The 19,615-nt window shown below is 46.9% G+C and overlaps 1 protein-coding gene across 16 annotated transcripts in view; it reads right to left on the bottom strand.

Annotated features, from left to right (window-relative positions):
* The window catches only part of HIRA (histone cell cycle regulator), a 90,911-nt gene that overhangs the window by 39,190 nt on the left and 32,106 nt on the right, over window positions 1-19,615 (bottom strand). For 15 of the 16 annotated variants that reach the window (XR_011542162.1, XM_070628121.1, XM_070628128.1 and 12 more), the window contains 9 exons: window positions 18,039-18,134; window positions 16,605-16,765; window positions 14,567-14,734; window positions 12,568-12,681; window positions 10,476-10,546; window positions 9,731-9,836; window positions 6,897-7,112; window positions 5,890-5,975; window positions 1,021-1,218 (listed from right to left, as the gene is read on the bottom strand). Coding sequence is in view for 15 of the 16 variants with exons in the window: in XM_070628121.1 (XP_070484222.1) it covers window positions 1,021-1,218; window positions 5,890-5,975; window positions 6,897-7,112; window positions 9,731-9,836; window positions 10,476-10,546; window positions 12,568-12,681; window positions 14,567-14,734; window positions 16,605-16,765; window positions 18,039-18,134 (1,216 nt within the window). In the remaining variant the exon portion in view is untranslated. Of the gene's footprint in view, window positions 1-1,020; window positions 1,219-5,889; window positions 5,976-6,896; window positions 7,113-9,730; window positions 9,837-10,475; window positions 10,547-12,567; window positions 12,682-14,566; window positions 14,735-16,604; window positions 16,766-17,961; window positions 18,135-19,615 lie in introns of all 16 variants that reach the window. The other variant, XM_070628132.1, reaches the window with a different exon arrangement.

Here is a 19,615-nt window from a genome sequence, read left to right as displayed (position 1 = left end):
GACACTTGGTGCATGCCTCCACGGCCACGACAGCAGAGCCCAGAAGTAGGAGGGTGTGATAACACAAGAGCCCTTCCCCGCCAATGAAGAATCAATCTAATAGTATTAGTTGTGTGTACGAGAGTGGTGGCTATTTTGGGGCACCACTGTCTGCTGGAGTGATCTTCTTAAGACGCAAGTCTCAGAGTTTTCTGTATCTCCACACTAGGGAGAAGCCCAGAAGAGCAGCTTTCTCCCTCTTTTCCACCACTCCTCAGGGGCTAGGGACTCAGGGCTCTGCTCTTTCTGCAGTCTCTATTCCCCACCCCTTCTACTGGTTTGCTTATATGGGCTATGGGTGGGGTATCCTCTGAAAAGCCTTCCTGAAACCTGCCCGCCAACCCCCTCAGATGGCTGGTCATTTCTGCCAAGGGGACCCCAAGAGACATCCCCATACCTCTGTGGCTGCCCCTTCCCTCAGCAGCTTACACACTCCCTGGGGATGAGGACTCACCAACCAACCCCCTGAAGATGCCTGGGTATAACCCATAGCAGGTGCTGGGCAAACAGTGAGTAGTTCCTGGCTCTTATTAATGCTCACCTGGTTTCCAAGTAATGGTCAGTGAAGACACGGGCTCCTTGAGAGAATGTAATTCTGAGAGTGTGAGGGGAGTCCGTGTCCTAGCACATGAGCACGCTGCTTGTAGCAATGCTACCAACAGAGTGCACTGGGGGCTAAGCCACCTCCAGTGTAGACTTGCCAGAAGGTGGTACTGACCCTGCAGCAGGCCATGTGTCACTGACCAGTTCCCACACTTAGCAGATGGATCCTAGGACTGCACCTTCCCCCAGGACATGAAATCCTCACTGCCCTGTGCACCAGAGACTCACCTGAACAAGGCCTCCCTTCTGAGCAGGCCCTCATCTGAAATCAACCTCTCTCTCTTTCGTTTTTACAGAAGGGACCACAAAGTGTCTCTGAAACTATGTCTGAACCTGAACTTTCCCCAGGGACAGGATCAAGTCTTGGTGCCCACTCACCTGTCCTTACTGACAGAATCGCCTGCAGGCCTGGTGCCGGCTGCCGCCACAGGCTCTATGGAAGGCTTCGAGGCGCCGAAGGAGTTGGGGGTACTGGAGTCCAGGGGCAGCAGCTGTGGACTGCTTTGAGAGGAGAGCATGGTGCCCACCAGGGAGCCCGAGAGCGGGATGCTGTTAAAGAACGCTGTGGAGAAGTCCCTGCCGTCAAGAAGAAAAAAGTCAGCCTCAGAAATCAGACACCACAACAAGGACTTGATACATTCTAAGTAAGTTTTTTCTGGGTCCAAAGGTAGTATATTTTCATGGAAGAAAATCTGCAAAGTTACAGGAAGGTAAGAGGAAAACTAAAATCACTCCATACACTATGTTTAATTGAATCTAAGATGAACTATTACTTTATGTACTGCTAACAAAAAATTGTTACATATATAATTGTCAGATGCTTTTGATTATAAGCAGCAACCTGATCTCAGAGGCATTCAAATGTGCCAACATGGGTCTCAGAACTAATGCAATGCAGCATACAGAGCAGGTCTCCCTTTCATTACGGGCTGTATGGATGTACCATAATTTACCTAACCAGCCTCTACTGAGGAACGACCGGGCTCTCTCTCAGCTTTTTCTGTAACAGACACTGCTGCAACAGGAGGCAAGATACTGCAGTGTTAAGGCTGAGGGCCCTAGGCCAACTCAACCAGATCTCACTCCTCTGCCATGCACAGGCTCTGGGACCTTGGGCACTTCAACCACTCTGTGCTTCAGGTTCCTATCTGGAAAACAGAAAGTGACAGGATCCTCCCCATGAGGCTGCTGTCAGGACTAAAGTTGTTAGTGTAACACACACTTAGAACACACAGTAGCTGCTCAAAGACACTTGCTATTGTAATTACGTCATTACACCTGTTGTTTCACATATTACATGGGATAAATTCCTAGAAGTGGAATTGCAGCAGTAAATGGAATGTTCATTGATGATTGATAAATACTTTTACAGTGTCCTCCTTAGAGGTTTAAATTACAAGGCAGGCATGGGAGTGCCTATTTCCCCAAACCTGCACCAACAGCTTTATCAAATTTCTTGATACTTGACAATATGACAAAAAATGGTATCTTAACTATAGTTTAGTTTGCAACTATTTTGTCATAAGGTCGAAATTTTTTCATATAGAAGCATCTGATTTCCTTTTTTTGTGAACTGTTCATATTTTTTGTATACTTCTATTTGGATATTCGCCTTTTTTATTGATTCTAAGACCTACTTACATATTTAAAAATTCCTTATATGAACAGGAAGTATTTTCCCCACGATGTTGTTGACTCTTTATGGTGCAATCTTCCTTGCCAAAAAAAACGTTATTTTTGTGTGGTTTAAATTTTGTGCCATTTGTAGAAGACCTTTTTTTTTTACCTTTGAGATCATAAAAATATTATTCTATGGAATCTTCTAAAATTTTAAACAACAAAAAGTTAAACATTAAAACAAAATCAGAACCGTTGAGAATGCTATTTACATTAAGTTGTCAGGTAGGGATCGAGCTTTGTCTCCAGAGGGCACCAGGTCGTCCTGACTTCCATTTAGTGGATTAGCTAAGGTTTCATCACTGGTGCCAAATGCTACCTTCAAAATTCATAAATACTCAGGCTTATTTCTGGGTTTTCTATTGTATTCCATTGTCCTGTCTATTCATGAGTCAGTACCCCACTGCCTTAATTATTATAAGCTCTTTAAGTTTTGATTTCTGGTGGGGCTAGTCTTCCCTGATTAATTTTCTTTTTCAGAAATATTTCAGCTATTCCTATTTATTTTCCCACGTAAGTTTAGAATCAGCTTGCCTGACTCTGAAAAATCCTGTGGTTATTTGTACTGGCTCATGTTACATTTATAGGTTGAGAGAGATCTGTCATCTTTGTGATGTTGAGTCATCCTAGCTAATAAATGGTATGCATTTCTAGTTGTTTCTTTGAATTTTCTTTTAGCTCTTTCAGTAGGGCTTTAAAATTTTCCCTCACAAAGATCTTCCACATTTCTTGTTCCATTCCAGGTACTGCATTAGTGAAAGTGATTTCTTCCTATATATCTTCTAAAGGTAGTTGATGCTACTTATCTCATTATGTTGGTCGTATCCAGTCGTCTCCCTGTCTCCTTTTATTGTCTATGGCAGTTATGCCAGTCGATTCTCTTGTAGATCAAATCATCTTTAAATAATGACTTATTATTATTTAAAGCTTACCACCTCCTTTCCAATTTATTCTTTCTCTTGACTAACTGTATGAGTTAGGACCTCTAGAACAATGTTCGATTATAGTCACAAGAGTAGACATTTGTTTAGTTTTTTAACTTAGTTTGAAATAAGATAGTTTGTCAAGTTAAGGAAGCATCTATCTATTCCTATTCAACTGAGGTGTTGTTTGGTTTTTTTTGCTGAGGAAGATTCTCTTGAGCTAACATCTGTTGCCAGTCTTCCTCTTTTTGCTTGAAGAAGACTCGCCCTGAGCTAACATCTGTACCAGTCTTCTTCCGTTTTCTATGTGGGTCACTGCCACAGCATGGCTGCAGACAAGTGGTGTAGGTCTGCACCTGGGAACCGAACCCAGGCTGCCAAGGTGGAACACACCGAATTTAACCACTAGGCCATGGGGCCAGCCCCTCAATTGAATTTTAAATCAGAACAATGTTAAATTTAATAAAAATGCATCTTGGGCATCTATGGAAATGATCATATAATTTATTTCTTTTGATTAACATGTAGAAGTAAATTAAGTTTCCCAAAATTTGAACTACCTTGCTTTCCTAAAACAAGACTTCCTTAGTCATAATGTATTAGCATTTTAATACACTGTAAGATTCTCATTGTTACTATTTTTTTAGGATTTTGCATTGACTTTTGGAAACAAGAATGATGAGGAATTTATCACATTCTATCTTTGTAACATTTTGATGTAAATGATGTGTTCATTTCAAAAAAAGATTTTCCAAGTTTTCCTTCTTTTTCCACGAACTAGAGTATTTTCAACAGTATTCGAACGATCTGTTCCTTTAAAGTTTCTTAGAATTTCCCTGTGAAGCTTTCTTAGGTTGATGATTTTTGGTACATTAGCTCTTTGACAGTGTCCTCTATTTCTTCTATAATAATTCATCTGTACAGATATTCTTCAGTTTTGATAACTGTATTTTCCTCAAAATCATTCATTTTCAAATTTATTTGCATAGAGTTCAGCAAAGAAGACTTTCCTCCTTTTGATTGATTCTTTATCTGTGATTATTTCCCATTTATTTCTACTTTAAATATTTGTGCTTTTTCTTTTCTTTCTTGATTAGCTAAGCTAATAATTACCTATTCTGTTGCTACTTGTTTTACTATGAGAGTCAGGAGAGCAAACAAGCCTTTAAGACCAAAAGAATCAAGTTCTGGTGCCAGAAATATGTGCCCTGTGGCACAAAACTGGCTCAAGGCCACGTAGGATGCTACCCACTTCTGTCTCCTCACCAGGTGAGGCTTGCAAGGATCTACAGAACAAAAGTGCCACCATCAACACCACCACCTCTACCACCTCCAGGACCCTTACTCCTCCCACAAGCCCTGCAGTGTTCAAAGCACAGTCACATACTTCTCTTATTTGGTCCTACTAAAAGACAGGCAGGTGGCATTACCTTTTAGGTTCACAATGAGAAAAAGGCTTGACCAAAGGAAAACCACTCTCTGGGAGGAGTCAGGAGACCTGGTTCTGGCTCCACCTAGTCAGGTCTCCACCTTCCAGGCCTTAGTGCCTGCACACCTAACAAGAGGTGGTCAGATTGGCACATCGTATGACTGAAGGTGTCTTTAGACTTCAAGGAAGATTTGGAATAGCTCATGGATGAACCACTGAAAAGTGCAGAGGACTACTGTGTGGTGTCCTGAGCAGACTGGCTGAATGAGTATAAAACCTAGAACGAATCACCTTGACAGCGAGGTCTCTTTCTTTCACATAGGGCCTTATCATCCTTTGAATCCACATACATCGCTTTGGGGAGAATGACCAACACAAAAGCAAGCCTGACTACAGCCGTTGAGGCAACAGCAAACGGTGACTAAGTCCACTCCTCCCCTTTCTCTTCTCAGGAAAATGTGGCTCAGAGCCCTACCCTCCGCCCAGCAATTCCACTTCTGGGAAGTATCCTGAGGGAACAGCCACGGGTGCACTCAAGAATTCATTTACAATCACAAAACACTGGACACAGACTACAAATCCACAGTTAAGGGGCTGGTTAAGTAAATCGTGGTGCACTCACAGGCTGGCAACCTGGACAACCAGCAAGTCATTGCTTCAGAGAACTATTTATTAAAATGGATGCAAGGTCAAGATACAGGAACAAGTAGGGGAAAGACTAGAGATACAGATACCAAAATGCTAACAGTTGATTATGTCTGAGAGACTGGATTATTGGTAACATTTTCAGGCTTTTAATATATTCAACAACGTGTGTATATTCCTTTCATAATCAGAAAAAGAAGGCTGTAAAAAGGAAAAGAAATAGAAAAAAATCAGTCTGACTAGTCTCTCTGGCATGTCTTCCAATGCCCTGCTAACAATGAAGTGGGCTGGCTGTGAGGACATACTGGCCCTGCAGAGGCGCCCTTGCTGGCCTGTTGCAGGCTCCTGCTGGCCTGCCTAAAGGCCGAGTCAAGTATGCATAAGGGCTCTGTGGGAAGCGGGGGCTTTGAGGCCAGTGGGAAGTTGGGCTCAACTCCCTCACTTCCAGAGTCTATGGGTCAGACTGGCCCAAGAGCCTGTGAAGGGCCAGATTATGAGAGGGTTAACTGGTGAAAGGAGAGAGGAAGACCTCCCCAGATAAGGCCACAGAAAGCTCGGTGAGTGAACGAGTACCCGGTGTCCAGCTGTGCTATGCAGAGAGGTGTGATTCTCCTCCGACCATCTGCCGTCCGAGTCTCAACTTGTTTCTTTAAAAGATTCTGGCAAAGTAGAGTGACACAAATGAATGCAAGAATTTCTGCCAACTATCTCCAAATAACAAGAAATAAAGCCTCTAAGGAAACGTACTCTAACTTCCCTTTCTACAGCCTTTCTAGTCCAATTAAACTAAGCCGTCTAATCAAAGAACAAGTGTTTCTATCAGGGTGTGTGCTCAACTTCCTGCACGGTAAAGCAGCAAGGACAGAAAGCTCCCACTTCAAAGAGCTCCAGCACCTTCCTCTCTATCCTCAATACTGCAGGCCTGGCCAGGTTCCCAGGGTAGCAAGCATGTGCCAGCCTGGCCACCCCCACCCAGCAGCCATGGGGCTCAACAAGGAAACTAATGAATGACACCTGTACCCTGCACTTGTCTCTAAGCCATGATTTGCAAACTTTACTAAAGGCTCATAACCAAGGGTTCCCAGTCACACACTGTGTCTGAATCACGTGGGGAGTTACGGCACCCTGCACAAGCTCCTGGAGATGGTTTAAGCTCTCCAGGTCTCCAGATCTCAACATTTCCTGCCCCTTCCTGGTGAAATACGGACTTCTAGAGGAAGAAGGGGGAGCCCACACACGTCTCCTCAGGGCAGAGCCTGAAACCCACTGTTCTCAGTATCTAGAATTTCCTAGAAAGGCTAGAAGTGGGGTTTGGAAGTCCCTATAAGAGATGACCTCCTCTAGAGCTCCCTGGGACAAAGAGGTCTTTGATAAAGGTGACTTAGGCCCCATTATTACCTCATGCAGCTGACGGCAATGGAGCCAAATGGCCCCAAGCTGGCTGACTCCTGGGTCCTGCTCCAGGCACAGCACACATCTGCTTCCCACCAATGTTTGTGCCCTGTACAGACTGCCTGTTCCCTTCGCCCTGTCCCTGGACACATGCCCAGGTCCTTAGTGCCACAGGGCCAAGCCCTCACCTTCCTGATGTCTTCTAGACTCTCCCCATTAACGACACCAGCGACAGAGGCAGTTGAGCCCGTCTCTCTGGCTGTGGTACTCTTCTGGTCCAGCTGCTGTTGTTGCTGCCTCCGCTGGTACTTGAGCATCTCAGGGTTCTCAATGACAGCTGTGGAGAGTTGGGCCTCGGTCATGATGGCCAAGCTCTTGCCATAGGTAGATTGGTGAATGCGGCTCTAGGGGAAGCAGAGAGAAGTGCAACAAACTGGAGGTGAGCAGCAACCTAGTGGACGTTGCCCACCAGTTGGCAAGCTGCATGTTGGTGTTCCTCGTTCTGAAAGTGGAGAGGGCCCTGAGCAGGGGTTCCAGAGCCCCGGACACCAGCTCTCTATCCCCTCCCACCCTATTCTGCCTGTTGCTGATTAGATGACTCTGGAGGTCTTGTACCCTCCCTAGATGTTTATGACGACCTGTGTATCCATAGCTTGGGATGAAAGTGAATGAGTAACCAATAAGAAAACACTTACCACAAGGTCTGGTACAGAACAAATGGCAATAAACATCTGCTGAACTAAAATTAAGACACTCAAATTGCTAACTTAAGGCTCTTAAATCACTCCAGGGACGCCAAATACTTTTTGGGAATCAGATACTGAAACCCTCAGTCTGCTTTCACTGCTCCTTTCTGCAGCTGTCAGCCCCGCATGGTAGGAGGTCGCCACGGGAATGCTAACAGGGCCTCTAAGAGCAAAGAAAGGCCTGGCACAGCAGACCTGGGGTAATCCTTCTCTGCCCCTTTTGTCCCCCAACATGTCCTGACCCTTCTGAACAAGGCCCCTCCTCTATCTTGCCAGCTTTCATTAGTCTGTGCCACAACAAGCTGAACAGGATCCCATGTTGGCAGGGACAGTGACCCTAGCACACCAGAGTGACTGGTGTGATGAGGAGCAAACTGACACAAGGACGTGCTAACAACCATGTGGAGGACATCTGTCTCATAGCAGAGGATGCCGGACAGGGGAGGGGGGCCATGGGACCTGCTCCTGCGGGACCTTGTGTGCCTGCATGTGGCCAGGTGCTCCCCTGCTTGCCACCTTGGCTCCTATCCACTCTCCCCTGAATCTTGAAGCAGAATTCAGAGTTTGGCCCTAGCATTCCTCAAACACAGGGTCCCTGCCTGTCATCTGGGGAATGGTAAGTTAGACAGGTTTATGATCTAGGCTTCCACTGCAACTCTTCATGGGGAGGGAAGTACACAGTGATCTGAGGTTATAATGACAGTGACAAAGTGTGAAGAAGATCTGAGGCCACTGAGACACTCATTCTTTCTTTGACAAACCACTGCTGGAGTGCCAGGCCCTATTCTAGGAGACGCCAATCCCTGAGAGGTTTACATCACAGTGGGGGCTCCACACAGAGGCTTATGAGGGAGCTTCTACCAGCAACTGCATCACTAAGGGGAGAGCTGCCCAATGCTCTGGGCTTTCACAGGGGCTCCTTTCAGACAAGTGAATACCTTCCACTAAGTGTTGGCAAAGGCTCATTTGTAGAAATGGCAGGTTTCTAAGTCTACGGTAGGTAAAGCAGAGCCTTTCCCACAGCGCTTGAAGAAGGGCACATGGGCCCCATTGTCCTGGGCAGAGCATAGAGGAGAGGAGGGCTGGCCCAAATGCAGTGGGCCTGTTTCATGCATTCATTCTCGTACCTAAGGGTCATGCATGGCCTCAGCAAAAGGTCACACTATTTTGAGACGCTTAGTTACCTTACTGATGAATCAGATAAGCCCTGCCTTGGAGGGTTTTATTTATTTTTGTTTTTTTTGAGGAACATGAGTCCTGAGCTAACTACTGCCAATCATCCTCTTTTTGCTGATGAAGACTGGCCCTGAGCTAACATCTGTGCCCATCTTCCTCTACTTTATATGTGGGACGCCTACCACAGCATGGCATTTGCCAAGTGGTGCCATGTCCGCACCCGGGATCTGAACCGGCGAACCCCGGGCCGCCGAGAAACGGAAAGTGCGAACTTAACTGCTGCGTCACCGGGCCAGTCCCTGAAGGGTTTTATATAATTTAAATGAAATAATATATGTAAGATGCATGGCCCAGAATCTGACATACAATAAATGATCAACATCATTGTTATAATTGCTGCTCCATGGCAACTACATCAATACCAGACAACGGGGAAAGCGACATGAGCAGGGACCCTTGGGAGCCACTCCTGCTTTCTCCCAGGGTGAAAGCTTCCCAGTGTGTTGCTAATTATCAGTTCAAGAAGAGATGCCCAAAGTCATTTTATTCTTAACTCCAGAACTCACACATTAATTTAATGTATGCAGTCTTATGAAAGAATCAAATTTATTAATTAAAATGAATAGACTCATTTTTATTTATTTTTCTGTTTGTTTGTTTTGAGGAAGATTAGCCCTGAGCTAACTGCTGCCAATCCTCCTCTTTTTGCTGAGGAAGACTGGCCCTGAGCTGACATCCATGCCCATCTTCCTCTACTTTACATGTGGAACGCCTACCACAGCATGGCTTGCCAAGCGGTACCATGTCCACACCCGGGATCTGAACTGGCGAACCCCGGACACACAACCACTGTGCACATAACCACTGTGCCACCAGGCCGGCCCCTAGACTCATTTTTAAATTAACCTATTTTGTAAAGAAGGTAAGTATTACCATCTATAAAAGGCAAATACCCAATAACACTTTAAGAAACAATATGTCTGTGTATGTCATAAGAAGGTCTAATCAAAGGGGCTTCTCAGAGCTATTGTGGCTATTTCTGAAGTCCCAGAGCATGTGCAGCACATGGGCCACCAGCTGGTGGTGTGTTGGTCTCCTACCTTCTCCTCCTCGCTCAGGGGGTCTCCAAGCTCATCCTGGGAGAAATCTAAGAATGCCACAGAGCCATCCATGGAGCACACCAGAATGCCCAGACCATTCAGAGTCCTGAAAGAAACGGCTGTCAGCAGCTTGCAAGTAAGAGCCTGTGGTGGTCACCCATGCTTCAGTGGCAGCGCAGGACTCTAAACAGATGCCAGAAACCCCTGGTGCGGGTGGGGATGGGGGCGAGAATTGTGTCCCAGAGGGCTGTGGTGCTCCCTTCAGTTCTAAGAACATGTACAAAGCATCTCTCATCATGTGTTCTGTAAGAATTTCATTTTTATTTATCTAATTTTTGAAACCATTTAAAAAAAAATGTGACGGAGTGTACATCTAAATGAGGTCACTGAGAAGCAGAAAATGTGTCTCCACACCTATGCTCATCTGGTTCCTGCAATGTCACACGGTGAAGTGGAGCTAGGATCACAGTGCTCTCCTTTGCAAAGAAAAACACCAGTTTCTCTGACAAGGTATTTTCCAGGGGCAAATCCCAATGGAGCAAAGGCGCAGCAGCAGATGCTCTCCCAACAGCAGGCCCGTGCCGCCCTTCCTGAGCCACATGCAAACAGCACCTGGGGGCTCTGCTCTGGCTGTGACACAGGGGGCCTCTCCTCAGCTGAGCCTAATCACATCCAGGAGGCCTTGTGTTCCAATATGCAGCTCCTCCTTTCCTAGCCTGTGCATCGTAACAAGAGTCCATCTTACCAGGAAATATCCATGATGGATTTGTCAAACAGCTCATGGATAACAACCAAAGGCCGTTTCAGACAGGTGAGCTGGAAGGAAAGAAGCAGCAAAGGTTAATGAAATGACTGAAAACCACTTTTTGTCCACTCAGCTAGCACTATCAGTCCTAGAAGCCTTGGCTGCAGTTTTTGCTGACATACAGGGCACATTCAACTCTGTTCAAACAGCAACCATCCAAATCCTAAACTGTGGAAACCAAAGCCTGCCCCAAAGTATGCAGACTAGAGTGGTCCCTGCCTGAAGGGCTTGCTGCCCCAAGGGGTCAGCCGGGGAGATGGCTTTCTACACACACACCAGCAACAGAGAAGGGGGTTCTGGGAGGGCTGTGACCTGCACAGAGAAGGTTTACCCAACCGGGATGGGATGCCAATGCCTGGACAAGGGGTGAGGCAGCCAAGGCAACTCCCAAGATAGGAAAACAGCCTCAGAGAGAACCTAGCACCTCTTCTCTGGGCCCAAGAATTTCTGGTACACATGTACATCCAAGACTTGGTGTAACCAGCTAGTACGTCACACAGGCTCATTCTATAAAGTGTGTGTGGATAGCACAGAAACACACAAAAACAGTTTAAGCTGCCCTTAATCCAGACCCAAAGTTAACCACTATTAATGCTTTGATGAGTTATTTTCTTCTAGTCTATCTCATGCAAATATTTTCTTCTTTAAAATAAGCCATATGGTTATGTCTACTTTTTCATTTAATACACAATGAGCATGTCATTAAACATCCTGTAAAAACCTGTTTTTGATGACTGCGCAACATTCACCACATACATATTCGTTATTGAGTCATTATAACACTGGGTTGTGCATCATCTCCACAGCCTCATGGCAACAGCAAGATCCATCTCCCATACAGTAGTGTCTGACCACCCTGCTGACAGGTTCTGGGCCAGAGGCTGGAGAGCTGGATGGGAACACACTTCTGCAGGGCATCCAGCAGGTGCTGAGGAAGCTTCTGGGAGGCTGGGACTACATGTGCAGGGGAGGCAAGCTGCGGCCACCCTAGTGCTGAGGAGAGGGCTGGAGTCTGAATTACCTGGAATTCACAAGAAGAATCTTGCCCTACCCTAATTCCACTTTCAGAAAAAATATCTCTGCCCCTTCTCCAAGAAATGTGGCTACAGACCCATCAGAAATCTAGAACTTGTTTTGTGAACACCTGACCTCAATCAGTGATGTGTCGGTCAAAGCACCATGAACAGAGCCCCAGGTTAGGAGGAGCCCAGGAAGAACATGCCTGGAACTGGCTATGATGGAACTAGGGTTCAGGTTCTGGAATGGATGCTACATGAACACTGGGCTAGAAAAATCAAAATGTATACAGCAATCAATTCTCTGTGACAAACAATCATAACTAATGCAGCCATAAGATAAGCTTCAAATCTACAACTTCAAATCCACTTGGCTTATGCAGAAATCATTAATAAGGAAGAATTATTGTTAAACACAAAATTGATGAATCTCATCAACATTATGCAAAGTAAAAGCAACACGAGACACAAAAAAGTAAACATTGCACAACTCTATTTATATGCTAGAACAGGCAAAACTTATCAGTGAGACAGGGACAGACATCGTTAGAGTGGGTGCCGTGGTCAAGGGTGGGGTCTTGGCTGGGCAGGGACAGGGAGCATTCTGGGGTGGTGGTCACACTGATATAAACATGTTATGACAATGCACTGAGCTGTATACTTCAGGTGAATACACTTTATGTAGGTTATATGTTGATACAAAGGTTTTTTTTAAAAGGAAGCAAACACAACACGCCAACTATGGCCTCAGCCGCTGAGGGTGTTCTCTGAGTCTGGACACGAGACCTGCTCTGGCTGGGGGTAAGGGTGGCCTCTCTTGGTTGGGCTCAGACTCAGTCTTCAGTGCTTCCTTCAAGAGTAGCAGGAAGGCCTGATCTCACGTGCAGCGCAGGAGCACAGACTGAGCTCCATGAGAAGCAGGAGTCTCTCCTCTTCCAGGCCTCCAGGCTCCAACTCCTTCACCAGCATACCCCATCCCTCCCTACTGCAGCAAAAGCTCATGGTCAGGGGCTCACCCAGACAGAGAGAGAACGGTCCTTGCTGCCAACAGCACAGCAGCAGTATGGGCAGCTGGGCTTCGCAGAACTCCCATTCTTCTGCTTCTTTTTGAAGATTTTTGGGTTGAATTTCTAAAGGCAAATAACAAATAATTAATGAAGTATGAAGGATGTACCCCATGCCAAGTATTGGAAACACACCACCATCTCAGCCCGCCAGTGGAGCCTAGCCCTGGGCACTTGACACACGTTACTTCATCTTCACAACTACCTAGGAGGCATTTTGCTGAGGATGAAACGGAGGCTCAGAGAGGCCAGAAAAGTGTGCCAAGTCACCAAATGAGTAAATGGTGAGATGTAGGTTCAAAGCTGGCTCTACCAACAGTCCAATTCTGGGCCTGCATCCACCCTGATGGCATGGGAGCTACTGAACTGGCCTTGTGAATCCCTACTGGTCTGGACAAGGCCAGCTCAAGGACCTGGACTTCAGGGAGAAGGTCCTGAGGGAGGCCAACAGGATTATCAGGAGAGGTCTGCTCCGTTAATCTCTTTCCCGTCACTGGCTTTGTTGTCGCTCAGTCAAAACTGTCCAGGAGAGACTGATCAGCCCTGCATGAACTCACTGGGCCAGGGATGACAGTTGTCATGCTAAGCTCAGTCCAGGTAGCTGCCCCCGGCATAAACTGGGCATTACTTTTGGAAAGGTTGGAAGCACATGCTGAGCTCCCTGCCACCTTCCTGAATTGAAAGGGGTGGGAGCCCTAGACCCCAAGCCAGGACAACTGAGGAAGCAAGGGGGCTCCTTAGAGCCTGGTGCCAGGTGGCCTGGAGGGGTCCTAATTCAAGAGGGCAAGCAGAAATGGCCAGGGAGACAGAGACTGGAGAACATGGAACCCAGAGGCGTGTACCCCGGGCTTGAGTCTCTACTACCAGTGAGTTGGCTGCGAGGCCTCAGCACTGCAATCTCACAGAGCTGTGATCTGACAGAGCCACGATCTCAGAGTCACTCTTACAGTGGCTGTGAGGATCACACGAGAGAGCCATGTGGAAGACTGTGCTAACCATGGAGCACTGATTTTCAAATATTTTAGCAACAAGGTCTTGGTTTCAAACAAAATTTTACATAAAGTCCAATACAAAAAAATTAAGGAAGTAATATTTTATTTGTATTAAGTTTATACTTTAAGTCACAATATGTGATATTATCAGTTTAAACACAGGAAGGATGAGCGCATTTGGTGAATACAAAAAACTGAGATGAGGGTCCTGGACGATCCTTCACTTTCATCTACCTTAGCCTGCCAATCTATTTGCTGTGTTCTGGTTGCCCGGGGTTGAGAAAATCCTGGTCTCACAGGCTGTTTGCAACTACTTAACAGCTTGCCTTGGGCACTCTCAGGATGCTCTTCAATGAAAGTAGCCCAGAGTATAAAAGGAGTGGCCGGTACTCTTTAGCCTAAAAGGTTAACAGTAGCCCACATCTTCTGGCACCTTTCACCTTCCATGTCAAGGCGGGTGGGCAGCTCCAGACGCAGAGAAAGCACTCTAGTGATCCACAGCATAGCCTTGCAGCTACAACTGGCTGCTGCTGAGGTGCAGGGACAAGCACAGCTGCTCGGCACACATATCAGAACTGAACCTGTGTTCCCTGGAGGCTGACAAGTGGGCCACTTGTCAGCACCACCATGCTTGCGTACCCATGAGCAGACCCAAATGTGTAAAAAGGCTAGTGCAGACCTACAATATTCCTAATCCAAGTCTGCTTCTGGTGATATTCATCATGTTAAAGTCTGTCAACAAAACACATAAACATGTATTCTATTTTGCAAAATTAGTTTTCAAGTATTGAAACATAAACATTTAAAATGAAACAAGAACACGATGTGCTGAATCTCAGAGCCGACCACCTCAGTGCTACACGAGACCCAGCCTCAGGGAGCACGGCACTGCCCAGGCTCTGAGGGTACCACTCAGGGTGGAGATGACAGCTGACCAACCTGAGGCCAAGCGCACTCACCACAACAGTCACAGCTTTCCGGTGCCCGACAAAGTCCATGTTAGTCTTCCAGCCCTCCCGTTCGATGATCTGGGCAGTGGGGCCAGAGTTGTTCATGGCATGGGCAGATACTAGGTAGTGCCCATCAGGTGACCAGCTGAGTCGCAACACGTGTGTCGTCCCTCCACACTGAAAGAAACATCTGTGCTTGAAAGGAGCTCAAGGCCAACTTTGTGACCAAAACCGTGGGCCCAAGAATACAATCAAACTCTGACTGACAAATATATGATGGTGGCATGTGCATCCAAGCATCTGGCTACACTGACAGCTGTTAACTCCAGTCTTTCCAGATGATCCAACAAAAACGCCTGTCAGATGAGACTGGAAGGTGTAGCATCCTACACTCCTCACAGTACAGTATATAGGACCTGAGAGGATCTGCAGGAGGCCAGCTCTTTTAACTATCAACTGCGTGGGTCAAATCTCTCTGGCCAGTGACCCCTTTCTTCTGCTCAGCACCTGCTAACTGCACACATGAAGTCTGCAGAACATTCACTGCAGCAGAGAAAGAGCCCTGCTGACCCTCAGGTCATGCAGCCATGACCATGTGGCATCACCTGCTCTCTCGAGCCCATCTCCTCACCTGAAGCCTGGTGATCTACCAAGGAGAAGAGGTGTATAAAGTCTGTAAAAACAGTAAAATGCACGGCAGAAAGGCAATGTTCCCCTGACCTAGATGCAGGGCTGAAGCAGGGCATTCCTTCACATTATTCCTCCTGCAAGGTAAGATGTATTAGCCAAAAGCCAGTCCCCTGAAGCTCAAGGTCAATCTAGGACAACCCTAAAGACTTAGGGTTGAGACCTTGGCCTTATGGCCCTAGAGGAAGGCAGGACAAGGCAGGGCCTGAGTGCAGTGACATATCTGCCTCAACTTCCAGCTGGGCCCCAGACCCAGGCAGGACAGGCCCACTCCAAAGGCTGAAGAGTGCTACCAGTTCCCACTGGGATTCCAAACACTCCTTTCCCGCAGTCACCCCCAGGAGCCCAGCCTACGGGACCCCCTGCTGCCAAGCAGCAGGGGACCTAAGGACCTCCAGAAGGCATGAGGGCCCATGTCCCTTGTACCAGGTGGCTGCAGCCAAGAAGAATAGAACTAAGGAAGGTGAAGGCCTGTGCTAATGTGCCCAGTCCAGGAGGTCCTTACTGTTGGTTTGGGGAGAACTGAATACACGATTTCCACTTGCCTCCTGCAGCTAGCCCTGACCAGTGGGCAAATGCCTAATTCTTCCTGCAAAGCTTCACTCATGTCCCTTCCTCTGAGATGTCTTTCCTGACGTGATCACACCTCCTCGGTGATTTCTGTACACTCTCGATAAATCCACCACCATCCTCACAAGTGACATGACTGTCTGTCTTTCCCACTGGGCTCTCAGCTTCAAGGGAGACTTGATCTCAATTTGCTTTCATTTCCTGCACCCAGAATTGCCTTACACATAGTAGGCACTTAAGAAATGTCTAATGAATAATGGCAACCTTGAGCTCTGATCCCATATGTAATGACAACTCAAATGAAGGAAGATATAGTAAAATACTACACAAGCCACTGTAGTCCACCTTCAGTAATTTTGCAAACTGTACTGCTAACTCTACCCAAGAAAGCAGCAGGCTAGCTTGCAGAGTGAAGTCAGCGAGCAAAGCCACAGCACAGTCAAGAAAAGTCCAAGAGACAGCCTCTTCCACCCGCCCGCTTCCCCGCCCCCACCTCCACCTGACTCCCTAGGGCAGCGCAATGTAAAGTCCACACTGTAAGAAAGTTTCATATACGCCTGCGGAAGTGCAAGGCATCTCTAAGGTTCTCTTCAGCTTTAAAATCTAGAAATCTTTTTCACTTCAAAACTGGATGTTTAATAGCTTCTGAAAAATGAAAGATTTGCATCATCTGACTCTTTGGGCCCCAGAGAACCCTGACCAGCCTGGTTAGGTCCCCAGACTCTGCATTCACCCACGAGGTCTGGGCCAGCAAGGCTGCTGGGCCAAGCTCTCTGGGCTGTCTCATTACCTCATCAAAAGGCTTGGTGATGCTAGTCTCCAACTGCCAGTCCAGCGTCCTCCACACCTTCAGGCTGCGGTCATCAGCTTGAGAAGCAATGTATTTACCAACAGGGTCCCAAGTCAACCCCTTCACCAAGCCAGAATGACCTCTCAAAGTAGCTAGAATTTCTACGAAGAAAAATAAAAGAGATTGGAAAGGCGTTACCCAGGGGAAAAAAGACTATATGGAAACATGAACTGCAATCCACGGGTCATGGAATGGCCAGCCATGAGAAGAGTCCTCAGGAGGCTGCCCTGGCCAGCCCCTGCTCTGGGCACAATCAGACAAGCCCCCTAATTTGATCTCCACAAGGCAAAAGCAATCTGAAGAAACAACTACCCCTGGCAGGCCCTGTGGATTTCCCTTTAGCCACAGCTGACATTTGAGGATTGAGGCTGTCCATGCTCCAGGAAGGGCAGACAACCAGGGCCAGAGCTGAATTCTGCTCCTTGTCCTGTCTGCAGCTGGCGGCCTGCCTCTCGTTTCCCTTTCTGGACAGAAGTTCGTGCCCATCTGAGCAGTCCTGTGTGGACCTCCCCAACAGCTTCTCCCTAAGGCGCAGGCCTGACAGCTCTGGGACCCGGCCCTGCGCTGAGTGAGTCCTCTGTAAGTCACCACTGGGGACAAATGTGTGGGAGACAGCATTTCCTAGAGATCCATAATCTAAATGCCAGCCTCTAAATCTGCCCCTCCATGGCCAGGCCAAGTGTCCTCACACATGCTGGTGGCTTACACGGAAAGAAAATGACTTGGATCAAGTCCATGAACGATTCTTTTTAGTCCATGAGGAAAACATACTCCAGACACTGAGCAGGAATGTGAGCAGTATCTTACTAGTTATAAACTGCAGTGCTATGCCCAGTTAAGCCAACTGTTGTGACTTTAAATACATAAATAAGAAAAATTCACCCTGTGTAAAACCAGATTTGTTAGCCCGCCTCTGCTCAAGGGTTTCACAGAAGAGATGGCAACTGAGCTGAGGTGAGAGCCCAGCAGAGGGAGGGCATGCCCTGAAGGGCATGTGAGAGGGGAGTGCTGGGCATCTGGGGGCATGTGGAGGTACAGCACACATGGGGGGTGCCTGGGTGAGCTGAGCACCAGCTGGACAAGGTCTCCAATATCAGTTGTCAACCTACCACCCTCATGATCTATGGCACATCCGTGCTAGCCTTTGGTTACTATTTTCTTTAACATAAACCTCTTTAAAAATCTTAAACAAATGTAACTGATGAAGAAAAAAGAACTGAGTTACTGACAAGACACGCAAATCCCCATCCACTGAGAGACACTTGCTGTCACCAGCCAAAGGAAACAGAGAGCCCACCCTGCTCCAGACACGGACAGGCGGTGCTGCTGACAAGTGGCTCATTTCTGCTGCCACCAGTCAGAGGAAGCCCAGACCTGGGAACTTCACAGCGTTCCAGATGACAACAGTGTTATCCACGCTGCACGAGGCCAGCCAGGCGTCATGGGGAGACCAAGCTACGTCCATCACATCTGGAAGACAAAGGGCTGGCGGTGAGTCTCTTACCTGGCATACAGATTTGACAAGGGGACCCTTTAGCACCACCCGTCTGCCAGCTGGGCCAACACCAGTCCCTGGTGTTCTCATATCTGAGATTTCACCTGGGACCATCATAGCTAGACTTTTTTCCTCAAAGCAGCTTCTAAAAATTCCCCACTAAGAGGTTTCTCAACTGGTCATAAAATTTAAAGCATCTAATTGATCCTGCCCTACTCCTTTTACAAAGCAACTGAGGGCATGGCTGAGAGCTTGGCACCATGTGGCATCACACATACCAGAACCCTGGCTCTGACACCTACTGGGTCTGCAGCCTCGGGCTCACTCCTAAACCCTGCTAAGCTTGTTTCTCCAATCTTAACTGGACCTTCCTCAGAGAGCCCTTGGAGCACTGTAGGTCCAACACTCAGCAGAACACCTGGGGCACAGTGAGAGCCCAATAGCTGCTAACTAACGGAATGAGTGGAAAGTCATCTTGCGGCCCTTTTCCTCATAATCTTCTCAGCATCTCATCTCCAAGACTCTGCCAGAGCACCCCTTTCCTACAGAGCCCCCAAACAGAATTAATCATGCTCATTTCTCTGTAACTCAGTTTTCTCATCTGGAAAATGTGCATAAAAAAAATCCTATCCTCAGAGGGTTATTATGAGGGTTAAATGTGAGAAACTGCTATAGCCAGGTGCCAGGCACACACCAAGGCATCGATAAAGATCAGCTGTGATGGCGACAGTGACCATGCCCATCTTACCATCCAGGTGCAATGGGAGCCAGTCTTACTGCCTTTTCTAACCTCAGTGCCTGGTTCAGTGCTAGGTATACAGAAGAATGGCTGGGAGAGGTGAAGAAACAGAAACACAGCAGCAAGATCACAGCTATCCACTCCTTTCCTCATAAGATTTTTAAAAAGAGATCTAAGCAATAATCTTCAGTGAGAGCTTGATGAACTGTGTCCACACTGCGTCTGTATTTCACGCTGCATGCGTACTAGCATGTTGATCTAGTACTCTAAGAGCCCATGTGAGTTGCAGGGCTTCTCTTGTTTTGCTCTGCATTCTATGTCATTGAGTGTTCACCACCATAAAGAGACCTAATCTAACAGTGAACTTTCACTGGGTTCCAGTTCTTCATGCTAATCAGCACAAAAGTATACATCACTCTTCACATTCTGGATTATTTCTTTGAGACTGATATCCCAAAGTGGAAATCTGGGCAGAATATCTGAATACTTTCATAAATCTGGATTCTCTTAACACTGCAGACTGCTTCTCAAAGACCTCTATGACTTCACACTTCTACAAGCAGAACGTCCATTTCAAAACTCACTTATTAGCTTGAGGATTATGATTTTTTCCCTTCTAACTGACTAAGTACATTTTAAAATTTGTAATTTCACGTGATTGGTAGTGAAAGTGAAGATTTTTCATATCTGTTTGTTGTCGTCTTGGATTACTTTGCT

Source organism: Equus przewalskii, chromosome 7, assembly GCF_037783145.1.
Source record: "Equus przewalskii isolate Varuska chromosome 7, EquPr2, whole genome shotgun sequence".
Classification (NCBI taxonomy): Eukaryota; Metazoa; Chordata; class Mammalia; order Perissodactyla; family Equidae; genus Equus; species Equus przewalskii.
Note: the sequence above shows the minus strand (reverse complement) of the source record. Positions and strands in the feature narration are given on the sequence as shown.